The following is a 20030-nucleotide window of genomic DNA, read 5'->3' as shown; positions in this document are numbered from 1 at the left end:
TGGACCTGCAGAACTCATGCAGGGTGTCTGTGGGAGTCTTGTCCCATCTGGTCCTGATTGGAAATGTTCAGATTTCACTGTCGAACATTTTACAAAGTTTATTACAGAATTACAGAAGATGCTGTACGTGCTTTTGTTTATTTTTGTTTGTTTGTTTGTTTCTCTCTCGCCCTCTCTCTCTCTCTGTGTCTCTCATCCAGCAGCCACTCCCTGTATTAAAGCCATCAGTCCCAGTGAGGGCTGGACGACGGGGGGAGCCACAGTCATTCTTATCGGAGACAACTTCTTTGACGGCCTGCAGGTTGTCTTCGGGACAATGTTGGTGTGGAGCGAGGTAAGGACGGTGACTCTGAGACGTCACCATGTCTCTGTCTGTAGTCAGTTTCCTGTCCGCTCTGTAAAGAGGACATCTAAGACAAACGCTATCTGTCTCTCCAGCTGATCACCCCTCACGCCATTCGTGTCCAGACTCCCCCCCGACACATCCCCGGGGTCGTCGAGGTCACGCTGTCCTACAAATCCAAACAGTTCTGTAAAGGTGCACCGGGACGTTTCGTCTACACAGGTAACACAAACACACACCGTGATCGATCACTGATCAGTCACTCCAGCCTGTACTATACATACATGTTACATACAGTACATACATGTTATATACAGACCCCCCCCCCCATTGGGGCAGGTCAGTGGAGGTGTCTCTGATCATAGTCAGAGTAATTACACACATTTAAATCCCATTAACCCTCACACACACACACACACACGGCTGACGTCCTGTTGTCCTGGTGTCATGTCAGATCAATACAAACTGATCAAACCTTTATTAACAGTCAATATTAACAGCATATCAGCAGAGCGGCATGCTGGGAGCTGAGCTCTGACATGCAGCAGTTACCACAGTGATGCACCATCTTATCGATCGCACCGTTACACGGTCTGGAGGCGTTCATTACAGACAATTAGCCAATCAGATGAAGACCTCAGCGGTGTAACGACTGACACACAAGGCAACGCACAGCTCTGAGGCAGAATCAGGAGAGCGGTCAGCTGTGCACGTGTGTGAAGGCGTCAGTGACACAACCTTCAATCATCGTTTAGGTTTGATTCCTAAACTGATCCGTAAAGACAGACACGCTGCAGGTTAACCAGATACACAGGTGACAACAAACTCTACAACACAAGGTCACACACGCACACACACACAGACACACAGACACAGACACACACACACACGCACACACACAGCAGGCTGGAGATAACTCAGACATCTGGAGAGCTAACACACTCTTATAACTGGTGCTTGTTACGGCCTGTGAGCCTTCAAGGACTGAACACACACACACACACACACACACACATACACACACACACACACACACACACACACTGTTTGTGATGTATAGGAGAGTCAGTCTAAAGCTTGTTAAACGCAGCTGAACCAAGACGGGATTATGATTCATGCACTTCACACACACACACACACACACTCGCTCGGCTGCGTTCACTGACGCTCTGATTTATCACCTCCCAACCAGTTTAAACTGTAAATGATGTTAGAGGAGAGAGAGCGGAGGAGAAAACAATAAGCTGAAGGAGCAGGATGATGTTCACTGTCGCAGCTGCAGCACAGACGGCAGCACAGACATCAGCACAGACATCAGCACAGGCTGCAGCACAGACAGCAGCACACACGGCAGCACAGCACTGAGCTCGTCTGCAGACAGCAACTGTGTGAAACACTCACGATGAACATTTGTTGGTTTTTGTTGGAGATGAACGATGATGGAAGGAAGCAGCTGATGAACAAGCATGACAAAGAAAGATCTTACAATTGTTTTAGTGACAATGGTTTCTGATCAGCTTCTTCCTCCTCTTCCTGCTCAGCATTAAACGAGCCCACTATAGACTACGGCTTCCAGAGGTTACAGAAGGTCATTCCTCGTCACCCTGGAGACCCTGAGAGACTGCCCAAGGTACCACACACACACACACACACACACACTCAGACAAACAATTGCTTTATCCAAACACAGACAGAATAAGTGATTATTGTTGGTGTTTTTCCATCAGTCTGTGTTCTGGTCGGCTGCTCCGCATCCTGATAATCATCAGCTGCATTTACTGATTCTACTGTTTAAATTGTGTGTGTTGACACAAACTGACTCTCTTTAACACAACACACACACACACACACACACACACACACACACACACACTGACGGCTCAGTGGAACCTGTGGTGACACCTGTGTGAACAGATGCTGTCAGGCTGAGGTGAGCGGCGGTGACCGACCCTCAGAGCGTGTCCGTCCTGTCCAGCTGTGAACGGTGCAGATGTTCAGGCTCCGGCAGACGATCATGTGATCGAGCCGAGCTTCAGTGATAATGAGTTTATAGAAACACCTTTAAATCAGCGTTCATGCAGAGAGCACGGCTTTGGACTTTGGGACCTGAGATCGCAGGGTTATCGGTCCAATCCCTCTGCGACCACGACTGTGGTGCCCTTGAGCAAGGCACCGATCCACCCCAGCTCCATGGGAGCCTTAGGAGGCCGCCCTCTGTCCCAGCGTCTCTGGTGCACTGTGCATGAAATGAGAAGCAGCTGAGGGTGAGGAGAGTCCCGGCAGGTCCTGGACCAGCTCTCACCTGCTCAGCGTCTCAGGTGTCGGTCGTTGGTGGACGGTGTGTGCAGCGTGTTCCTGACTCCAACAGCTCTGATGTGAGCTGACATGCCGTTAGCTCCATAATGAAAACCACATCCCACCGTGTCTTTAATAATTCATCTCTAATGGTTTTATTCAATAACCCACGCTGCCTGGTGCTCGGCGAGCAGCAGAGCGGCTGTCGACCTCAGAAACTCTAATAACTGCAAACGATCCCGATGTTTGACTCAGACAGACGACAGCTCAGAGTCAGTGCAGCTCACCGAGTCTCCGCTCATATGCCAGGACCCCAGCCAGGGTCGGGTTTCACAGCAGCACAGCTGTGTGTCTCCTCAGATCAGTGAATCATTAACAGTGAAAACTGAGGACGAGAAAAACAAACATGATTCAATCAAATGAAATAAAAAGAAAAATAAAATGCTGATCCTGGAAAAGAGCATTAACACACACACACACACAGGAGATGATTGAATAAAAGGTAAACCCGTGTGTGTGTGTGTGTGTGTGTGTGTGTGTGTGTGTGTGTGTGTGTGTGTGTGTAAAGCCCATTGGCAAACAGGGAGGTTGAAACAGTCAAATCAGGTAATCAGCAAGTGCAGCCATGTGGCAAGAAAGGAGATTGGCGCGTGCACACACACACACACACACACACACACACGATTATCGGTTCTTCTCTTATCTGATTTATAAAAATAACTGTTTTTGCTTTTGCTGTTTTGGTGACGTCGCCACACAAAGTGAACGTTCAGGGTCAGAGTGAACAGGCTGCACCTGAACTACACACACACACACACACACACCTGACACTTGGACTGAAACTTTGACCGATGACCCTGTGGTTTTTCCCAGTCTGAGCACTGGGAGCACTGGGGGGTCAGACTGGCCTCATGAAGTAAATGAATGTATATTAATGGAAACCTGTCATGTCTCCAGTGTTTAACTTTAACTACACATGTTCAGGAGGAGGGGGCGTGTCCACCCACCGATGTAATTATTCATCACGTCGCGTCTATTAAGGTTCATTTCCTGCTGCTGCAGCTTTAAGACTGTGTGTGTGTGTGTCATCACGTCGCGTCTATTAAGGTTCATTTCCTGCTGCTGCAGCTTTAAGACTGTGTGTGTGTGTGTGTGTGTGTGTGTGTGTGTGTGTGTGTGTGTGTGTGTGTGTGTGTGTGTGTGTTAAAAAGAATAATTGGTTTCCTCCTCAGTGATGACATCCCAACCTCCAGCTGTATCGCCGTGGTAACCTTGTTAATGTGTGTGTGTGTGGGAGACACACAGAGAGAGAGGTGCTTGTCATCCTGCTGGGTAACAGTGAAACACTTGTAATAATAAGGCTTTCATTTGTCACTATAAACACTCTGTGTGTGTGTGTGTGTGTGTGTGTGTGTGTGTGTGTGTGTGTGTGTGTGTGTGTGTGTGTCCTCTCACACTGCGACGCACTCGAACGTCGCTCTGCATAAACGAGCAGATTAAAGACGATCGGAGGCTGAAAGCTACTTCACAGAAATGACTCCCCCTCTCCGCGCGCGCGTGTGTGTGTGTGTGTTATACAACCACACACACACACACACACACAGGCTGATCAGTGATACCCTGACAGTTAAAGGTTGTAAATTCAGTTCATAACATTTATTCGTGATCAAAGAAACGATGTTTATCATGTGATGAACAAAGAAAAGAAAGGAAGGAAAAGAGAAAGAGGTTAGAGGGAAAAGGAAGTAAGAGGTGAAGGAAAGGAAAGTGCAGAGGAAAGATGGAAAGAAAAGAGGAAAGGTAGGATGGATGGATGAGTGATGGACGGATGAGAGGGTGGAGGGGGCGGGGTTAATTGAAAACCCTCCTGAAGAAGTTTGCAATGAAAAGCAGCAGATTAACTGAGTGTGTGTGTTTAATTAAGATAAAGGCTAAATGAAGCATTGTTCTGTCACTGCCTGATTAGACACACACACACACACACACACACACACACACACACACACACACACAGAGCTGTTTGTTTGGCAGCGTTTTAACACTGCTCATTGAAGTGAAGTGGTTCAGTGTTAAAGAGGCTCTGTGTGAGTGTGTGAGTGTGTGTGTGTGTGTGAGTGTGTGAGTGTGTGTGTGTGTGTGTGTGTGTGTGTGTGTGTGTGTGTGTGTGTGTGTGTGTGTGCGCGCTCTGTGAGGTGTAACAGAGCTCTGATTAGAATAAACTCTTTTTAATACTATCAGCTCCATCGGGTGAACACACACACACACACACACACGCACACACACACACACAGCAGGTGTGTTTCCATCCACCTGTTTTCACAGAAACACTAAACTAAAGTAAAAAAGTCTGAAGCTTCCTGATCCTTCAGGTCCTGTTTTCCATGAAGATCTGAATCCAAAGAAAACTGGTGGATGAGAACTGAAACGTGTTGTGTGAACCGACTGGATCCAGCTGTTTGTTTCCAGGCGTAAACGCTGACGCGTCAGACAGGAAATGTCAGCTCTTCTTCTTCTGCTGTGTTTAATGTGCGTCACAAACCTGGCTCAGCATTCAGTGCCAACCTCCACTCTGCTCCTCTGTTGTAGGAGGTGCTGTTGAAGAGAGCAGCTGACCTGGTGGAGGCGCTGTACGGGATGCCTCATAACAACCAGGTAACGTTTGCACCTGCACACCTGTCCACAGGTGCGGCTCTGTTCTTCCTGCTTTGGGCCCTAACCCTAACCACTGAATCTCAGTCCAGCAGCAAACAGGGATGTTTTAGCCAAAGACGTTGTCTTCACACATCTGGGACGCTCCACACCTGCGGAGATGTGAAGGTGTTTTTAGAAAATAGAAATTTCCCATGAAGCTCAGTGAGCAGGACGAACCTGCTCCAGGTTTATGAGTCAGAACCTCCTGAAACAGGAGGAGCTTTATATTCTCTCCATCCTCCTGACTCCCTCTCCGACACGCTTCTCAACCTGCGAGTTAATCGCCCCAAACACACACTCACACACACACGCTCACACACACACACGCTCATACATACACACTCACACTCACACACAGCTCTAGTGAAATGAAAGAATAACCTTGAACAGAGAATAGAGGTTGTAAACGAATGTAAATCCAACTGTAGTAACAATAATAACAGCAGCTTGTGTGTGTGTGTGTGTGTGTGTTAAAGGTCACATGCTGTCTTCATGTTTGTGTGATCCGACATGAAACAAACTGAACATGTGTGTTTAATGTGAGTCAGAAACATCATTTATTCCCAAAGATTGAAAACACAGTGATAATCTGTCAGACAGGAGTCAGAGCTCCCCCTGCAGGCCAGGGTGAGTCTGGCAAAATGAGACCAGACATTAAAACGTGAGACGAAACGAGACAGAACAGAGAACAAGAAGAAGAGAACCATCACGCTGGACCGTTGGACAGTTTATGTCCTCGCTGTAGATTCGTGACAGATCACTGAGGAAGACTGAAACGTCTGAAGCCAATAAATGTGATTTATAACATTTATAATGTTTCTCTGAGTGCAGGAGATCATCCTGAAGAGAGCGGCGGACATCGCTGAAGCTCTCTACAGCGTTCCCAGGAACCACAACCAGATCCCATCACTAGGCAACAGCGCCTCCCACAGCATGATGGGAGTAAACTCCTTCAGTGGACAGCTGGCCGTCAACGTCTCGGACACAACGCAAGGTACGAGTAACATGGACAGTCACACAAGTAGAAGTTCTGTAGGTGAAACAGTACTGATCCACATCCAACGCCAAAGAACAGCTCTGACCAGAGACACAGACAGGAAGTAGGACATACACAACACATACACAAGGAACAAGGCTTCAAAATAAAACAGGAAATATTAAACCAAACAGGTACATGAGTAGCAGGACTTCAAACTAAACAGTGTGATGGAGCCTGAGAGGATCAGCTGATACCACAGATTAATCCGTCCCATCACATTCAGAACCAAACTCCAGACCACACACCGAGTTCTACCACGATCGATCTCCACCGTAACGTCGTCCTGCCATCACAGCGGCGACCGATGAATTCTCCAGAACCGGAGACACAGGTCCACATGTGAACCACATCACAGGTCCACATGTGGACCCAGGCAGTGCTGTGGGAGTGAGCAGCAGGTCACTGCAGTGTCATTAAACCTTCCCTGTCGTCTTTCAGTTGGTTACAGTCGTAACACCAGCAGCGTGTCACCGCGGGGATACGTCCCAAGCTCCACGCCACAGCAGAGTAACTACGGCAACACCGTGAGCAACAGCATGAACGGCTACGGCAACACCGGCATGCCAAACCTCGGCGTGGCAACATCACCGGGTTTCCTCAACGGGTCATCTGCCAACTCTCCCTATGGCAGTAAGTATCAAGGTAAATCCTTCTATCAGCGCTGCTGCACGTCCTCTACTGTTTGATGTCACAGAGGTCTCCTCCCATCACAACAGCGTCTGGTTCAACTGGTTTCTGAGCCGGTTGAACTGGTTTCTGAGCTAATTGAACTGTTTCTGAGCTGGTTGCACTGGTTTCTGAGCTGGTTGAACTGGTTTCTGAGCCGGTTGAACTGGTTTCTGAGCCGGTTGAAATGGTTTCTCAGCCGGTTGAAATGGTTTCTGAGCCGGTTGAATTGGTTTCTGAGCCGGTTGAACTGGTTTCTGAGCTAGTTGAACTGTTTCTGAGCTGGTTGAACTGGTTTCTGAGCCGGTTGAACTGGTTTCTGAGCCAGTTGAATTAGTTTCTGAGCCGGTTGAACTGGTTTCTGAGCCGGTTGAACTGTTTCTGAGCTGGTTGAACTGATTTCTGAGCTGTTTGAACTGGTTTCTGAGCTGTTTGAACTGGTTTCTGAGCCGGTTGAACTGGTTTCTGAGCTGTTTGAACTGGTTTCTGAGCCGGTTGAACTGGTTTCTGAGCTGTTCTCTCTGTCTTTCAGTTGTTCCCTCCAGCCCGACCATGGCGGTGTCAAACTGTAACTCCTCTCATGGAGTTTTCTCCTTCTCTGCTGCCGTCAAACAGAAGAGCGCCTTCGCTCCTGTTGTCCGACCGCCTGCTTCACCTCCTCCTCCACCAAACTGCTCCGCCAGCAACGCCAATGGGCTGCAAGGTATGCCGACACCTCCTCTACCCCCACCTGCCCCTGCTGTCTTTAAATCCACCCCCTTACCTCTTCACCTCCTCATCCATCCTCCACCCTCTCTCCTTCTACTCGTTGACCTCCTCCACCAAACTGCTGCACCAACATGTCCATCAGGCTGTGGTGACTCTCACTGTTTGTTTGCTTCAGAGCAGCAGCTGTGATTTTGGCTGGATGGTCACTGACGAGCTGTAGAAGCTAAATGGAATTCAGCCTTTTTTGTCTTTATGATGATGGTGAATAATTAACACTAACTGAACATCAGTTTGTTTCTGCTGCTGTTTTTTCATCAGCTCTGCTTCCTGTAAACAACAACAGTAAACACACACACACACACACAGGGTGGGTAACCTGAGTACTGTTAGTCTTGCATAGAGAGTGACAGGCCAATGCATGTTTTATTCACTACAACCCACAGATACATCCTCTAAACACACACACACACATACTCACTCACACACACACACGCGCGCACGCACACACACACTCACTCACTCACTCACACACACACGCGCACGCACACACACACTCACTCACTCACTCACACACACACGCGCACACACACACACTCTGGCAGTTGGTGTGTGTGATGTCAGTGTTTCTGACAGAGAGGTTTGTTGAGTGTTAAATATTCATGCTGCTCTTCGCCTTCACTGAGGCAGAAAGGCCACTGTGTGTGTGTGTGTGTGTGTGTGTGTGTGTGTGTGTGGATCCATTTGCAGGCCATACACCATCACAGCAGATGAATAAATACAGTTTGAATGTTATTAATAGCAGTAGATGTTCCAGCTGTCAGCAGCTGGACCGTGACACGTTAAACTTCTTTACCTTCAGAATAAGAAACGTTAAACGTTAAAAATCCGACGCTGAAAAACCGTTTTACCTGCCACAGGTGTCGCTGTCGTCCTCAGGTCTGTGCTTCATCCTGTACGGTTTTCTCTCTTTCTGTTAATGACACTGAACAAGTGAAGTTTTACAGACGCGTGCTTTAACTAACTGAAAACCTCACACACACACACACACACACAGGCCAGAGTGTGTGTGTGTGTGTGTGTTCGTATGTAATGAGCTGGTAAATTAAACTGGGTGCTGCTACATGCATTTTGTCGTTACAGGAAACTAATGAGGAATAACATGTCATCACACTGTGTGGGTGTGTGTGTGTGTGTGTGTTTTCACAGCACTAACAAACTTATCAGATTTTGTCTTTTTCTGATTCCGTTCAGTTTGTTAAAGGAACAGTTGCTGAACGTTCTCCATCCGTTCTCCGTCCAGTCTCCGTCTGTTCTCTGTGCTTTCTCCATCTGTTCTCCGTCCGCTCTCCATCCATTCTCGTCCGGTCTCCGTCCGCTCTCCATCCATTCTCCGTCCGGTCTCTGTCCGTTCTCTGTCCACTCTCCATCCGTTCTCGTCCGGTCTCCGTCCGCTCTCCATCCGGTCTCCGTCCGCTCTCCATCCGTTCTCCGTCCGCTCTCCGTCCGTTCTCCATCCGTTCTCCGTCCAGTCTCTGTCCTTTCTCTGTCCGCTCTCCATCCGTTCTCGTCCGGTCTCCGTCTGTTCTCTTGTTCTTATGAAACATCAGAACTGGTTTTCAGTTGGTTCCAGTCGGTCATTTGTTTTTGGCAGATGGAGGCAGAGTGTTCGGACGTTATAAAGCTCGTCGGCCTCTGACCTCTGGCTGTTTGCTTCTCTCTTCTTCTTCGTCTGATCCGGCGGCACTGCGCTCCCACCTTGTGGTAGCGTCCCAGGTTGAGGGAAGATGGACGGTGTCATTCATCAGATCACTGTTTGTGCTTTGTGCTCCACTTCAGGTGTTTGGTCACTTTAGTTTCTGCGCAGGTTCAGATGAATAATGAAGCAGCTCCACACACGAAAGCTTCGGTGATTCCTCACTGTGTGTTGGTGCTGCTGCTTTGTCCTTTGCTGAGCCTGATCACCTCCACATGTGCTCTGATCACATCACAGGCGGGTGTTTCAGGAATCCAACAGGACAAATGTTGTGTGCAGTCAGTTTGCACTTTCACCTCTTCTTGCTCTTCTTCTTCTTCCCATTCCCAGCTGTCCTACCTTCCTCCTCTTCCTCCTTTCACCCAGCCCGGCCATCAGCATCATCAGCCATCAGCTGTTTCTGGGAGGTGATCTGGGGTCAGACTCTCTGTTTGACTGTGGGAGAAGCCGTATAAATAACACTGAACTGTGAATTCTTCCGCCCATGGAGACAGTTATTCAGTTCATCCTTCTCTCTTCATTGTGACCGTGTCCTTTAAACAGTTTCCTGTGAAACCAGTTCAGGATTCGTGACTCTGAGGTCTGATCAGGTCTCTTGGTTGTTTCTTGATCCAGGATTAAAACGAAAGACAGATCTTGAGGTTGTGTTGGACTTAGGATCTGTGGACACTGTGGACATCTTGAACAAGCATCTGACCGGTTTCACTTTGTGACTCTTTCTGTGGAAAGATGCTTCGTCACTAAACCCACAGAACAAAGAGAGCAGGTTTCCAGCCCAGAGCCGTCAGAGGCCTGGTTTTCCCGGAGGTTTGATGAGTCCAGCGGTGGATCAGCTGTGTCTCTGCCTCCGTCTGTGTCAGGATCAGTGTTTATACGAGGACGTGGTTCCTCTTAGAGAGCAGGTTCCCTGACTGTCAGAGCTGCAGGTCTCCAGAGACCAGCAGCACGGTCAGCCTTCAGATATCACACACACACACACACACACACTTCTGTTTTTAGAAACACTCTCTCTCTGTCAGTGTTTGTCTTTAGAAGGTCTTTTTTCTTCAGGATGTGTCCTTTTAGAAAAACACATCACTGCCCTCCATCCCTACACCTCTGTCTCCTCCCTCCATCCCTACACCTCTCTCTCCTCCCTCCATCCCTACACCTCTCTCTCCTCCCTCCATCCTGTTTTCTCTCTGTCCTTGTTTCAGTCATCATGGTGACCTCTTCTTAAAGCAACAAATATTTTACAACCAAGCCGGAAAATACAGTGTTGCTACAACTTGTAGTATCACTGGTTCTACTGCTACCAAGAACATGAGGGACGGACCCAAACACAGACGCACTAGGTGGACGGGCAGTGATATCATCCTTTTATTTAACTCAAAGTAACTGGCACAGAGTCCGTGACCTGGAAACCAAAAGCTGAGCAACTGAAAATCATCCAGGAGGGAGAAAACCACCAGAAAAACAAACTCAAGGCAAAAACTCAAAAGTCCTTCCTGAGATGAAAAACCAGGAGGCAACACAGGCAGGATCAAAGGTGCAGACAGGAGCTCAGGAACTCAGGGACAAGGACCAGGACAACAACATGTATATATATATTTAGACTTGAATTTCTTTGTGTTGAGTTGAATTTTTCTCTAATCTTTTATTGCCACTGTACTGTGGGTCTGTGCTGCTGGTTTTTATCCTCTGCTAAACCATCACAGTATTTGTATTTAAAATTTGTCACTTCTGTCTCATTGTCTCTGTCTCTCTGCAGCCATGTCCGGCCTCGTCGTCCCTCCAATGTAAGAATTCCTCCTCCTCGTTCCTCGCGTCTATCCTCCCCCATTGGCAGCGAGCACCAATCACCTCAGAGGAGGAGGGGCCTCAGGCAGCAGTTGACCAGTCAGGAGAGAGTACTGATCCTGTCCATCAAAGTTGTCCCTGGATGGACCCTCTGGTCTTTAAAGAAGAAGATAAACAGGACTTTTTGTACAGTGGTTTTCTCTGGGTGCTTTCAGCTCTCTGTAATTATTCTGATGTTACACACTGTGTTTGGGGGTGGGGTCTGTTGGTGAAAAAATGATGATGTCACACCTGTGACGTGAGATCATTTCCTGTACGTGTGATGTAATTCTGGTCGAAGAAACGAGAACAGATCCAAATCAGATCTGAAGATTTTAACTATTAAAGGTCCCAGAAAATGTAAAGACATCGAACACTTAAAAAAAAAATGAAATCTGGTTGCCATGGACACCATCGCACTTAGGAGCAGATAAAGTTGTCTTCCTGTCAGGTGGTAAATGCCTCAGCAAACACCTGCCCTTTTTAATCCTGATGAAACTCAGTGAGGAAGGACAAACAGGACGCTTCCCATCATGCATCAGATTTCCCATTTAAATCCACCTGACTGAGGATGCCTTCACTTTGGGGGCAGAGAAGATAAGAGGAGTCCCAATTAGAAAGAAAGAAAGTGGAAAGATCCTTCCCTGAGAATCAAGGTGGAAGGACGCTGCCAAGTTAGGGGACAAGAGAGACAGAAACTCCCTGTCCAGAGACGACAGGGCAGCCTGAGCTCAGCCAGACAGCACTGTGAACCGTAGACAAACCCAGGTTTAATGGATTCAGTTTGATATTTCTCAGTGTTTCACTCCTCAGACAGTCCACTCTGTAATCAGCTGCTAACACGTCCTCCATCTCACCATCACCACATGGACACGGACACAGCGTCGTCCCAGCTCAGATAAAACGGTGCCTGTGAAAACAGGTGGACTTGGTCCTGATTGGCTGTCCTCACTGAGAAATCCGTCAAATGTCTTCAATCAAATCTTTGTCTGGGTTTGAAGCCAACGCCACCTGGTGGTTTACCTCTGCTACCGTCAGCCAATGAGAATCCAGAACCGTGATGACTCGGGCCGCACATGAACTCGGTTGGACGTGATTTTATCTGTGAAACATCACAAAGACAAGGCTTCAAACTCGGAGCCCAGAGATTTGAAACCGGAATAATTCGGGGCTTTTATGGATTTTTATTGAAAACCTGAGCCTTGTTGCTAAACTCCACACAAAGACTTGAGCTGTTGTGATAAATCCTCTGAAAGCGCAGTGAAGAAAAAAAGGAATGAAAATGATCTTAACCCCCTTCCCTGGCCCCGCCCCTTCTTCCTTTAGCCCCGCCCCCTCCCGTGTGTGTATTTATTTATTTATTTTTTGCTCGCACTGTAAAAACAAATCTTGCATCCTGATAGGCTACTGTGACTGTCTGTCTTCTTGTTCAGAGTTGTCTTTTTAATTATAGTCCCTCTCACTACTCCCTAAGCCCCGCCTCCAGCACTTGACACCCCCGGTGTTTTCTCTGTCATAGGCTCAGTATTAAAACGTCACTGTGGTTGATCCCCCGCCCCCCGCCCCGCCCCCGACCCCCGTCCCCCGTCCCCCGTCCCCCGTCCCCGACCCCCGTCCCCCGTCCCCGACCCCCGTCCCCGTCACTGAGCTCACCGAGGGAAACTCTGTAACATACAGATTATAAATAGTGTATTTATATCTCAGACAGTTTTTGTATAAATGTCGAGTTATGTTGTCTTCATGGGGTTTTAGACGTGTGTGTATGTGGTGGTGCCACACTGAACAGCTGACCATTGTTTTGTATGAAAATAACTGAACGTTAATGTCTTCACACATTTATAGCACCGTCCAATCAGCTGCACCCGTTTTGTTTTTTGCTGTTTTTAATGTAAATCTGGTTTTAATGACTGAACTGAAACGATTTCCTCACAGTGAATAAAGTCAGCGGGTCGCTCCGACAGTCCGCGTCACGTCCATTATTTACAGTAAACCTTTGTTGCGATGAGCCAAACCCTTCATGTTCATCGTTAAGTCCTCGGGCCGTCAGACAGCAGCCAGGTTACGTCTCCTCAGCGTTACAGTTCCACTGCTCAGAGACAGACCATCACCTCACAGCACTGAAATCAGATGTTATCCGACACTGGAGGGACCTTCCCAAAGAATCTGTCAAAAGCACGAGAGCCCAGGGACATGGGGTGTGGGGACCAGAGGGTTTCGCTGCCTGTGGACGAGCAGCAGCGTCGTGTAGCGGACGGAGGGTGAGTGAGTCGTTAACATTCAGCACAGCTGAAAACATCACTTGTTTTCTCTCGGATACAATGAGTTTCTGTAGTTAATAATGTAAATCATGAGTTGGACAAGTCTCTTATCAAATGCATTTCATATCTCCGCTTTTCCTTTTATTTCATTCAGTTTAAAGCTGATGATTAAAATGTGTTTTTCTGCTGCGGGAAACAGAGAAAAGCATTAATGAGTGTTCTGAATCGGCTCTGTTCCCTCAGCGGACACAAAAGCACAAACAGGATTTGATTAAGATAAATCACCGATAACCTCAAACCTCATTATGACACAGACGTTTATTTATTTCTCTTTGACTTCTCCTCTTTTAGTTTTCAGAATTTAAATCTGCCGGAGCCTCGTTCCTCGGGTTTCAGCAGACCGAGCTGCTTGTCTTTAACCTGTGTGTCACCTGGTTCGTCCAAATTTAGCTGAAAACCACTGGAGCACAATTTCACACGGTTTCCACTGAGGAGTCTGTGGAGTCTCAGTACAGGTGTGCTCAGGTGTGCTCAGGTGTAAAGCCTGAGGTAGGGTTAGAAACAGGTGACCTTCCATGAGTCTCATCAGTTGCATTGAAATTAATTCCAATCTGACTTCAGCTCCAGGTTCCTTGGTCTGCAGTGGTGGTTCCACGTGTTTAATGTCGGGTTCCTGACGATCCACGTGACGAGGAGCCTTTTTCATGGAAACAAGGAGCATTTCAGGAAATTCACTTATTGTTGGAAATGTTATACTGTTCCTTTAAGGAGATGTTACAGTTACTGTGTGTGTGTGTTACAGACAATAATCACAGTCCCTCTTCTTCTGTCGCAGGATAAGATGTGATTCTGTATCCAGGCAAGTCTTAACACACACACACACACACACACACAGAGCTCAGGGGGTCTCCCTGAGGACCTGATTGAGAGCAGGGAGCTGCGGTTGCCGTGGCAGCCGCAGCTCCCCTCCTCCATCAACACTGGTTTTCCGTTTTTCACTCGTCTCTCCTTTGTTGTCCTCTCTCTCTCTGTGTCTCTCTCTGTCTCTCTTTCTTTCGCTCTCTGTCTCTCTCTCTCTGTCTCTCTCTCTGTCTCTCTCTGTCTCTCTCTCTCTGTCACTGTCTCTGTCTCTCTCTCTCTCTCTGTCTCTCTCTCTCTGTCTCTTTCTCTGTCTCTCTGTCTCTCTCTGTCACTGTCTCTGTCTCTCTCTCTCTCTCTCTCTCTCTCTCTCTCTCTGTCTCTCTCTCTCTGTCTCTTTCTCTGTCTCTCTGTCACTGTCTCTGTCTCTCTCTCTCTCTCTCTCTCTGTCTCTCTCTCTCTGTCTCTTTCTCTGTCTCTCTGTCTTTCTCTGTCTCTCTGTCTCTCTCTCTCTCTCTCTCTCTCTCTCTCTCTCTCCATGTTTAGTCACAGCTCGTTCTCTCAGACTGATGCTCTCCATTACTGCTTATCGATAGGCGACCTATTGATCAGCCTGATATTGATCGGTATGCATTGACACCCTCTGTGTGTGTCTGTGTGTGTCTGTGTGTGTGTGACCTTTCTCACCTTGTCTAATCAGGCTGTTTACATCAGAGACAAAAGAGTGTGAGCGTGTGAGTGTGTGTGTCCTGCAGTCACGTCCAGCTCGTTAACACACCTGTTGCCTCGTTAGTGAATTGATTGGATCGTTTAAACTCACCTGACCCACCTTAACGAGCTGAGACAAACTTTCAGATGTTCTTCATTTAGAAACTTTCCAGCAGAATTTCTTTCTTTCTTTCTTTTATTTTGAAACATCCACAAGAAAACAGCAGATCAGTGTGGACTGACGCACCTGTCCTGAGGTGTTTCACCGGAGCTTTCCACTCTTCGCTCAGCCTTCTCCTCTCTGGTCACGTGATGGGGAATGGCTGTGTGCGATCAGATCGTATTTCACCACCAGTTATCACTTCCTGTAGGTCACATGATGACACATGAAGAAGGCTGTGGCACGTGGTTGAAAGTCCTGAAACTGTTTGTCATCTTGTTTCAGAGCAGCAGATGTACAGATGATGGGGGGGCAGAAGCTTTTCCCATCAACCCCTTCTCACCTCTGAATGGAATGGGTATTGATCTGCAGCTGCTGCCATGGTAACACATAGTGGACAGCTGAGGTCAGAGGTCAAAGCACATCTGCTTCTACCTGTCAGTCAGATCTGTCTCCATCTTCTTCTTCAGTCTGTGTGATGTCACAGAACAATGCGGCTCGGACCAGTCGACCGGCTCGGACCTGTCTGCAGGTTAGGGGACATGTCGTCAGGTGAGAGGACGTCGTCCTCAGCTCCACGGCTGCAGGTCGTTTCCACCTGCTTCAGCCAGTAGAGTTAAATCTGTGGTTTTATTATCAATCCGCCAATCACTTCACTGAGTCTGCTGCGGCCGTGTCGCCGTGACGACCAGTGGCTGTAAACATGTAAACACGGGGGGGTCGGGGATCCCAGGAGGGCGGCCATGTTTGTTGATTAAACTAAAACAAGACAAACAAAGAGACAAAACAAACTAATTACCTGCAAACAAACCTGATCGGCTGAGAGCGCTAACGAGGCTTAACGAGGTCACACAGTGTTTACAGACGGAGCGCGCGTGTGTGTGTGTGTGGTTTGTAAGCATGATGCTAACTGGATGTAGTGACATCAAGATAACGTTCCATCAGTGTTTCCTGAACACACACACACACACGGGGTTGAATAATTGATGGCTCAGTGTGGTGAAGCTAAAACACTGTCTGCTTTTAATAAAACAACGTGAGTGTGTGTGTGTGTGTGTGTGTGTGTGTGTGTGTGTGTGTGTGTGTGTTTAATAAAATATCAGTTGTCATGTCGATGGATGAATTATGAATCTGCACATTATGGAGCTGGTTCATCAAACTCACACACACACACACACACACACACACACACTCACACATACTCACACACACACACACACACACACTCTGTGTGGCTTTGACCCACAAACCTGTTTTTTTAAGAGACAAACACTTTGAATGTAAAGAGCAAAGGAGGAGGGAAGGAAGGAAGGAAGGAGAGGGGGTGATGAGTGAGTGTGTGTCCAGTCTGTCACACTGCAGTCATTAATGAAAGTAACTGAATCTACTGCAGGCAAGTGTGTGTGTGTGTGTGTGTGTGTGTGTGTGTGTGTGTGTGTAATTGGGTTTCATGGGGTCTAAATATGATCCATGTCTGTTGTCACGGAGACAAGTGAGCGATTATTGTCCTGCCTTTCTAATATAAGCCCAAACACACTCACACACACACGCACACACACACTCACACATTCATAAGTGAGACTTCAGACAAGAAGAAGACAGAGAGAAAGCGAACACAGAAGAAATTATTGATCAGGTATTGGTGTTTGTCAACGTTACTGTGATGAGATCAGAGATATTGATGAAGACGAGATGATCAATAGATAGAGGGGGGAGGTGTGTGTGTGTGGGGGGGAGGGGCAGGCTGTAGTGGATATTATCTGAAGGAGTTTCTCTGAATGGAAAGTAATTAAAACTCAACATCAACACCATTAACCCCAAACACACAAATGTTCTGTGTGTGTGTGTGCGTGTGTGTGTGTGTGTGTGTGTGTGTGTGTGTGTGTGTGTGTGTGTGTGTGTGTGATTGGCTGCTAATCCTGGTTAAATTAATGAGAAGAAAGTTAATTTGTGGTTTTGACCCTTTTCTGCTCAGAACACGGATTACACACAACAACACACACACGCACAGACACACAACAACACACACACAACAACACACACACACTGACACACAACAACACACACAACAACACACACACACTGACACACAACAACACACACAACACACACACTGACACACACACACACAACAACACACACACACTGACACACAAACAGCACAAAGTCAGTGAGTGTGTGTGTGTGTGTGTGATGATAAATGAAGGGTAATGAGAGATGACAGGTTTGCTCAGTCTGTCTTTTCAACTCTCTAATGAGTGAACACATTTTTCATCTTCTGTGAATATGAACACACTTTACAAGCTGCTGAGTCATGACTCTGTCCCCAGACATGAGGTTTACGACTGAACTCTGACGCCAGAGACCAGGTCCACGCGTCCAGCGTCCCATCTGTGGTTCAGGCAGCTGAAGCTCTTTGGTGAAGGTTCAGGAAACATGGTGGCTCAGGTTAAAGTGTTTACTTCCTGTCTTCTGGTCTGGCTGCTGCGTGTCACACTTCATATTAACACAACACACAGATGTGAACACAGGAGAAAACTCAGTGACTGTGTGTCAGTAACACAGCATCAGAGAGCGAGTCCACGGTGTCTCTGTGGACACGAGGCGGCTCAGGTCCACGGTGTCTCTGTGGACACGAGGCAGCTCTGCTCCGATGTGAAGCTGATACAAATGCTGCTTCTCTTCTGGGACAAAGTGCTGAATCTGTTTTCCATGAACAGCATCAGTAAACAAAGAGAGTGAAGCTGTAAACAAACGAGTTTCAGTTTCAGCAGCAGCAGTAATTAGACTGTTTCATTAGTCTGAAACATTTCAGCATGTGAGCGTTTTGTTTGTATGTAAATGAGTTAAATCCTGTTTTTATGGACTCAACACTAATTTAAATTTAAGTGAAGACAAACACACACACACACACACACAAACACACACACACACAGAGCAAAGAAGTGCTGATGACACCAGACACTGAGAGGCGGGAAAAAAATGCTGTGATTAGACAGGAAATATGGAAATACTACAACACACATCGTCCTGTAAACGTCTGACAGACGTCGTCTCTGGAGGTTCACACACACACACACACACTCTCTCTCTCTAAATGAAGACTGCTGACAGTGTCTGTGTTTTTTTCACCTCCCTGCTGAACAAAGAAACATCAGACTTCAAACAAATACTTAGAATCTGACTGTAACACTGTGATGAGACTGCGTGTGATTCCTCTGCTGGCACAGCAGCAACGTTCTGACACGTGTCGGGACAATGATCATATTTTAATGGATTTAAACAACAAACATTAACACTTTAAAATGGAAAATAAAGCAAATTAAATCTACAGTTGGACCTTGTCTTCACCATGAGAGGTGATGCTGCTGCTGCTGCTGCAGCTGCAGCTGATGATGATGATGATGAAGGTCAGCCTTGTTTGACCCACACTCTCACTCTCACTGTCCTGTTTCCTCAGTTGTGTAAAAACCAACCAGACTGAAATTACACAGTGTTTAATCTTCTCTCCATCACTGAGTTTATTTCACTCTGGGCCGATAACATGTTGATGTGAGGAGTTGGAGCAGACTGTCAGAGGAGTTTTAATCTAATAACCAAGCTCCTCCATCTCTCTGCTGATTGTTTCTGCTGCTCACTTATTATTTTCCTCCTCACTGCTCAAACTTTGCTGCAGAGGCTCGGCCGCTCGGTGCCGATAAATAGCAGGTGATGGATGTCGGCTCCTCGGCCTGATACTCCGCTCCAACATGAAAAAGAGAAAGACTATTATTTCTTATCATCTTCTTAACATTATAAGCAATGGAGTGTTATCAGGGGAGCAGAGAGGAGGTGCTCTGATAGACTGTCACCTCTTCTCCTCCGATAGCATCACACAGAGATGAGTGGGGGAGGCCGAGTGAGGAGGGGGGAGGAGGGTGAATGACAGAGATATTACTGCCTTGCAAGATTTGAGTGGTGATTTCCTCCATGACAAATGACCCAGTGAGGAGAGGAGCAGGGGGGAGGTGTGTGTGTGTGTGTGTGGGGGGGGGGGGGGGGGGGGGTGTGGACGGCCGAGTGTCTGACAGCTCAAATTATAGAGGAAAATATCATGGAATCTGCAGCCTGACAGACGCCTGGATCCTGGAGTCGGTCCTCTGACTTCTTCAGGTCTCAGACCAAACGTTTCACCTGAGCACAAAACAAACTCAGAAATCTAAGCTGTGGGAATAAATCAAACGTGACGCACTGAACCCTGAAGGACCGGGACCAGGGCCAGGATCAGGACCACGGCCCTCAGTGACTAAGGGCCAATCTTAGCTGAAAATGCACCTCAGTGGGCCAGCGCGTTCGGGGCCCCCGGTCTCAGGTGTCTGCTCTGCCTGGTTGTTTGTGTGCAGGTAAAATCCTGTGCACTGTCAATACAACACAATGTCTCACCTGTAAAAAAGAAAGGACCATACGCAGAGTCTGAATCACCTGTGCCTCCTTCACTCTGCTCACAGTTACACAGAGGCCCCACGTTTTCATTCTAATCACTGATGTGTTGGTTTTGTTTTGTTAATTATTATTATAGTTTTTTTGTTTATATTTTTCTACTAAAGCTTCTCTTAGGAACTGGACTGAACTATTTATTTATCTGTGTTGTCATTTATTCTCTGTGTATTTCTGTTACACTGCAGAAAGTTCCATAAAAATCTGAAGACGTTTCAGTAACGTGCGTGGCGTCAGTCTCACGTGAGGCGGCCATG

The 20030-nt window shown here is 47.3% G+C and overlaps 1 protein-coding gene across 5 annotated transcripts in view; it reads left to right on the top strand.

Moving 5' to 3' along the window:
* Positions 1-13271, top strand: part of LOC121201576 (transcription factor COE3-like) — a 43013-nt gene extending 29742 nt beyond the window's left edge. For 2 of the 5 annotated variants that reach the window (XM_041067467.1, XM_041067464.1), the window contains exons 9-16: positions 201-334; positions 439-565; positions 1885-1973; positions 5225-5290; positions 6161-6323; positions 6807-7010; positions 7567-7737; positions 11246-13271. In XM_041067467.1, coding sequence (XP_040923401.1) covers positions 201-334; positions 439-565; positions 1885-1973; positions 5225-5290; positions 6161-6323; positions 6807-7010; positions 7567-7737; positions 11246-11277 — 986 coding nt within the window. In that variant the 3' untranslated portion in view covers positions 11278-13271. The remainder of the gene's footprint in view (positions 1-200; positions 335-438; positions 566-1884; positions 1974-5224; positions 5291-6160; positions 6324-6806; positions 7011-7566; positions 7738-11245) is intronic. The other 3 variants (XM_041067468.1, XM_041067465.1, XM_041067466.1) reach the window with 3 other exon arrangements.
* The last annotated feature ends 6759 nt before the right edge of the window (positions 13272-20030 follow it).

Source organism: Toxotes jaculatrix, chromosome 21 (genome assembly GCF_017976425.1).
Source record: "Toxotes jaculatrix isolate fToxJac2 chromosome 21, fToxJac2.pri, whole genome shotgun sequence".
NCBI lineage: Eukaryota > Metazoa > Chordata > Actinopteri > Toxotidae > Toxotes > Toxotes jaculatrix.
Note: the sequence above shows the minus strand (reverse complement) of the source record. Positions and strands in the feature narration are given on the sequence as shown.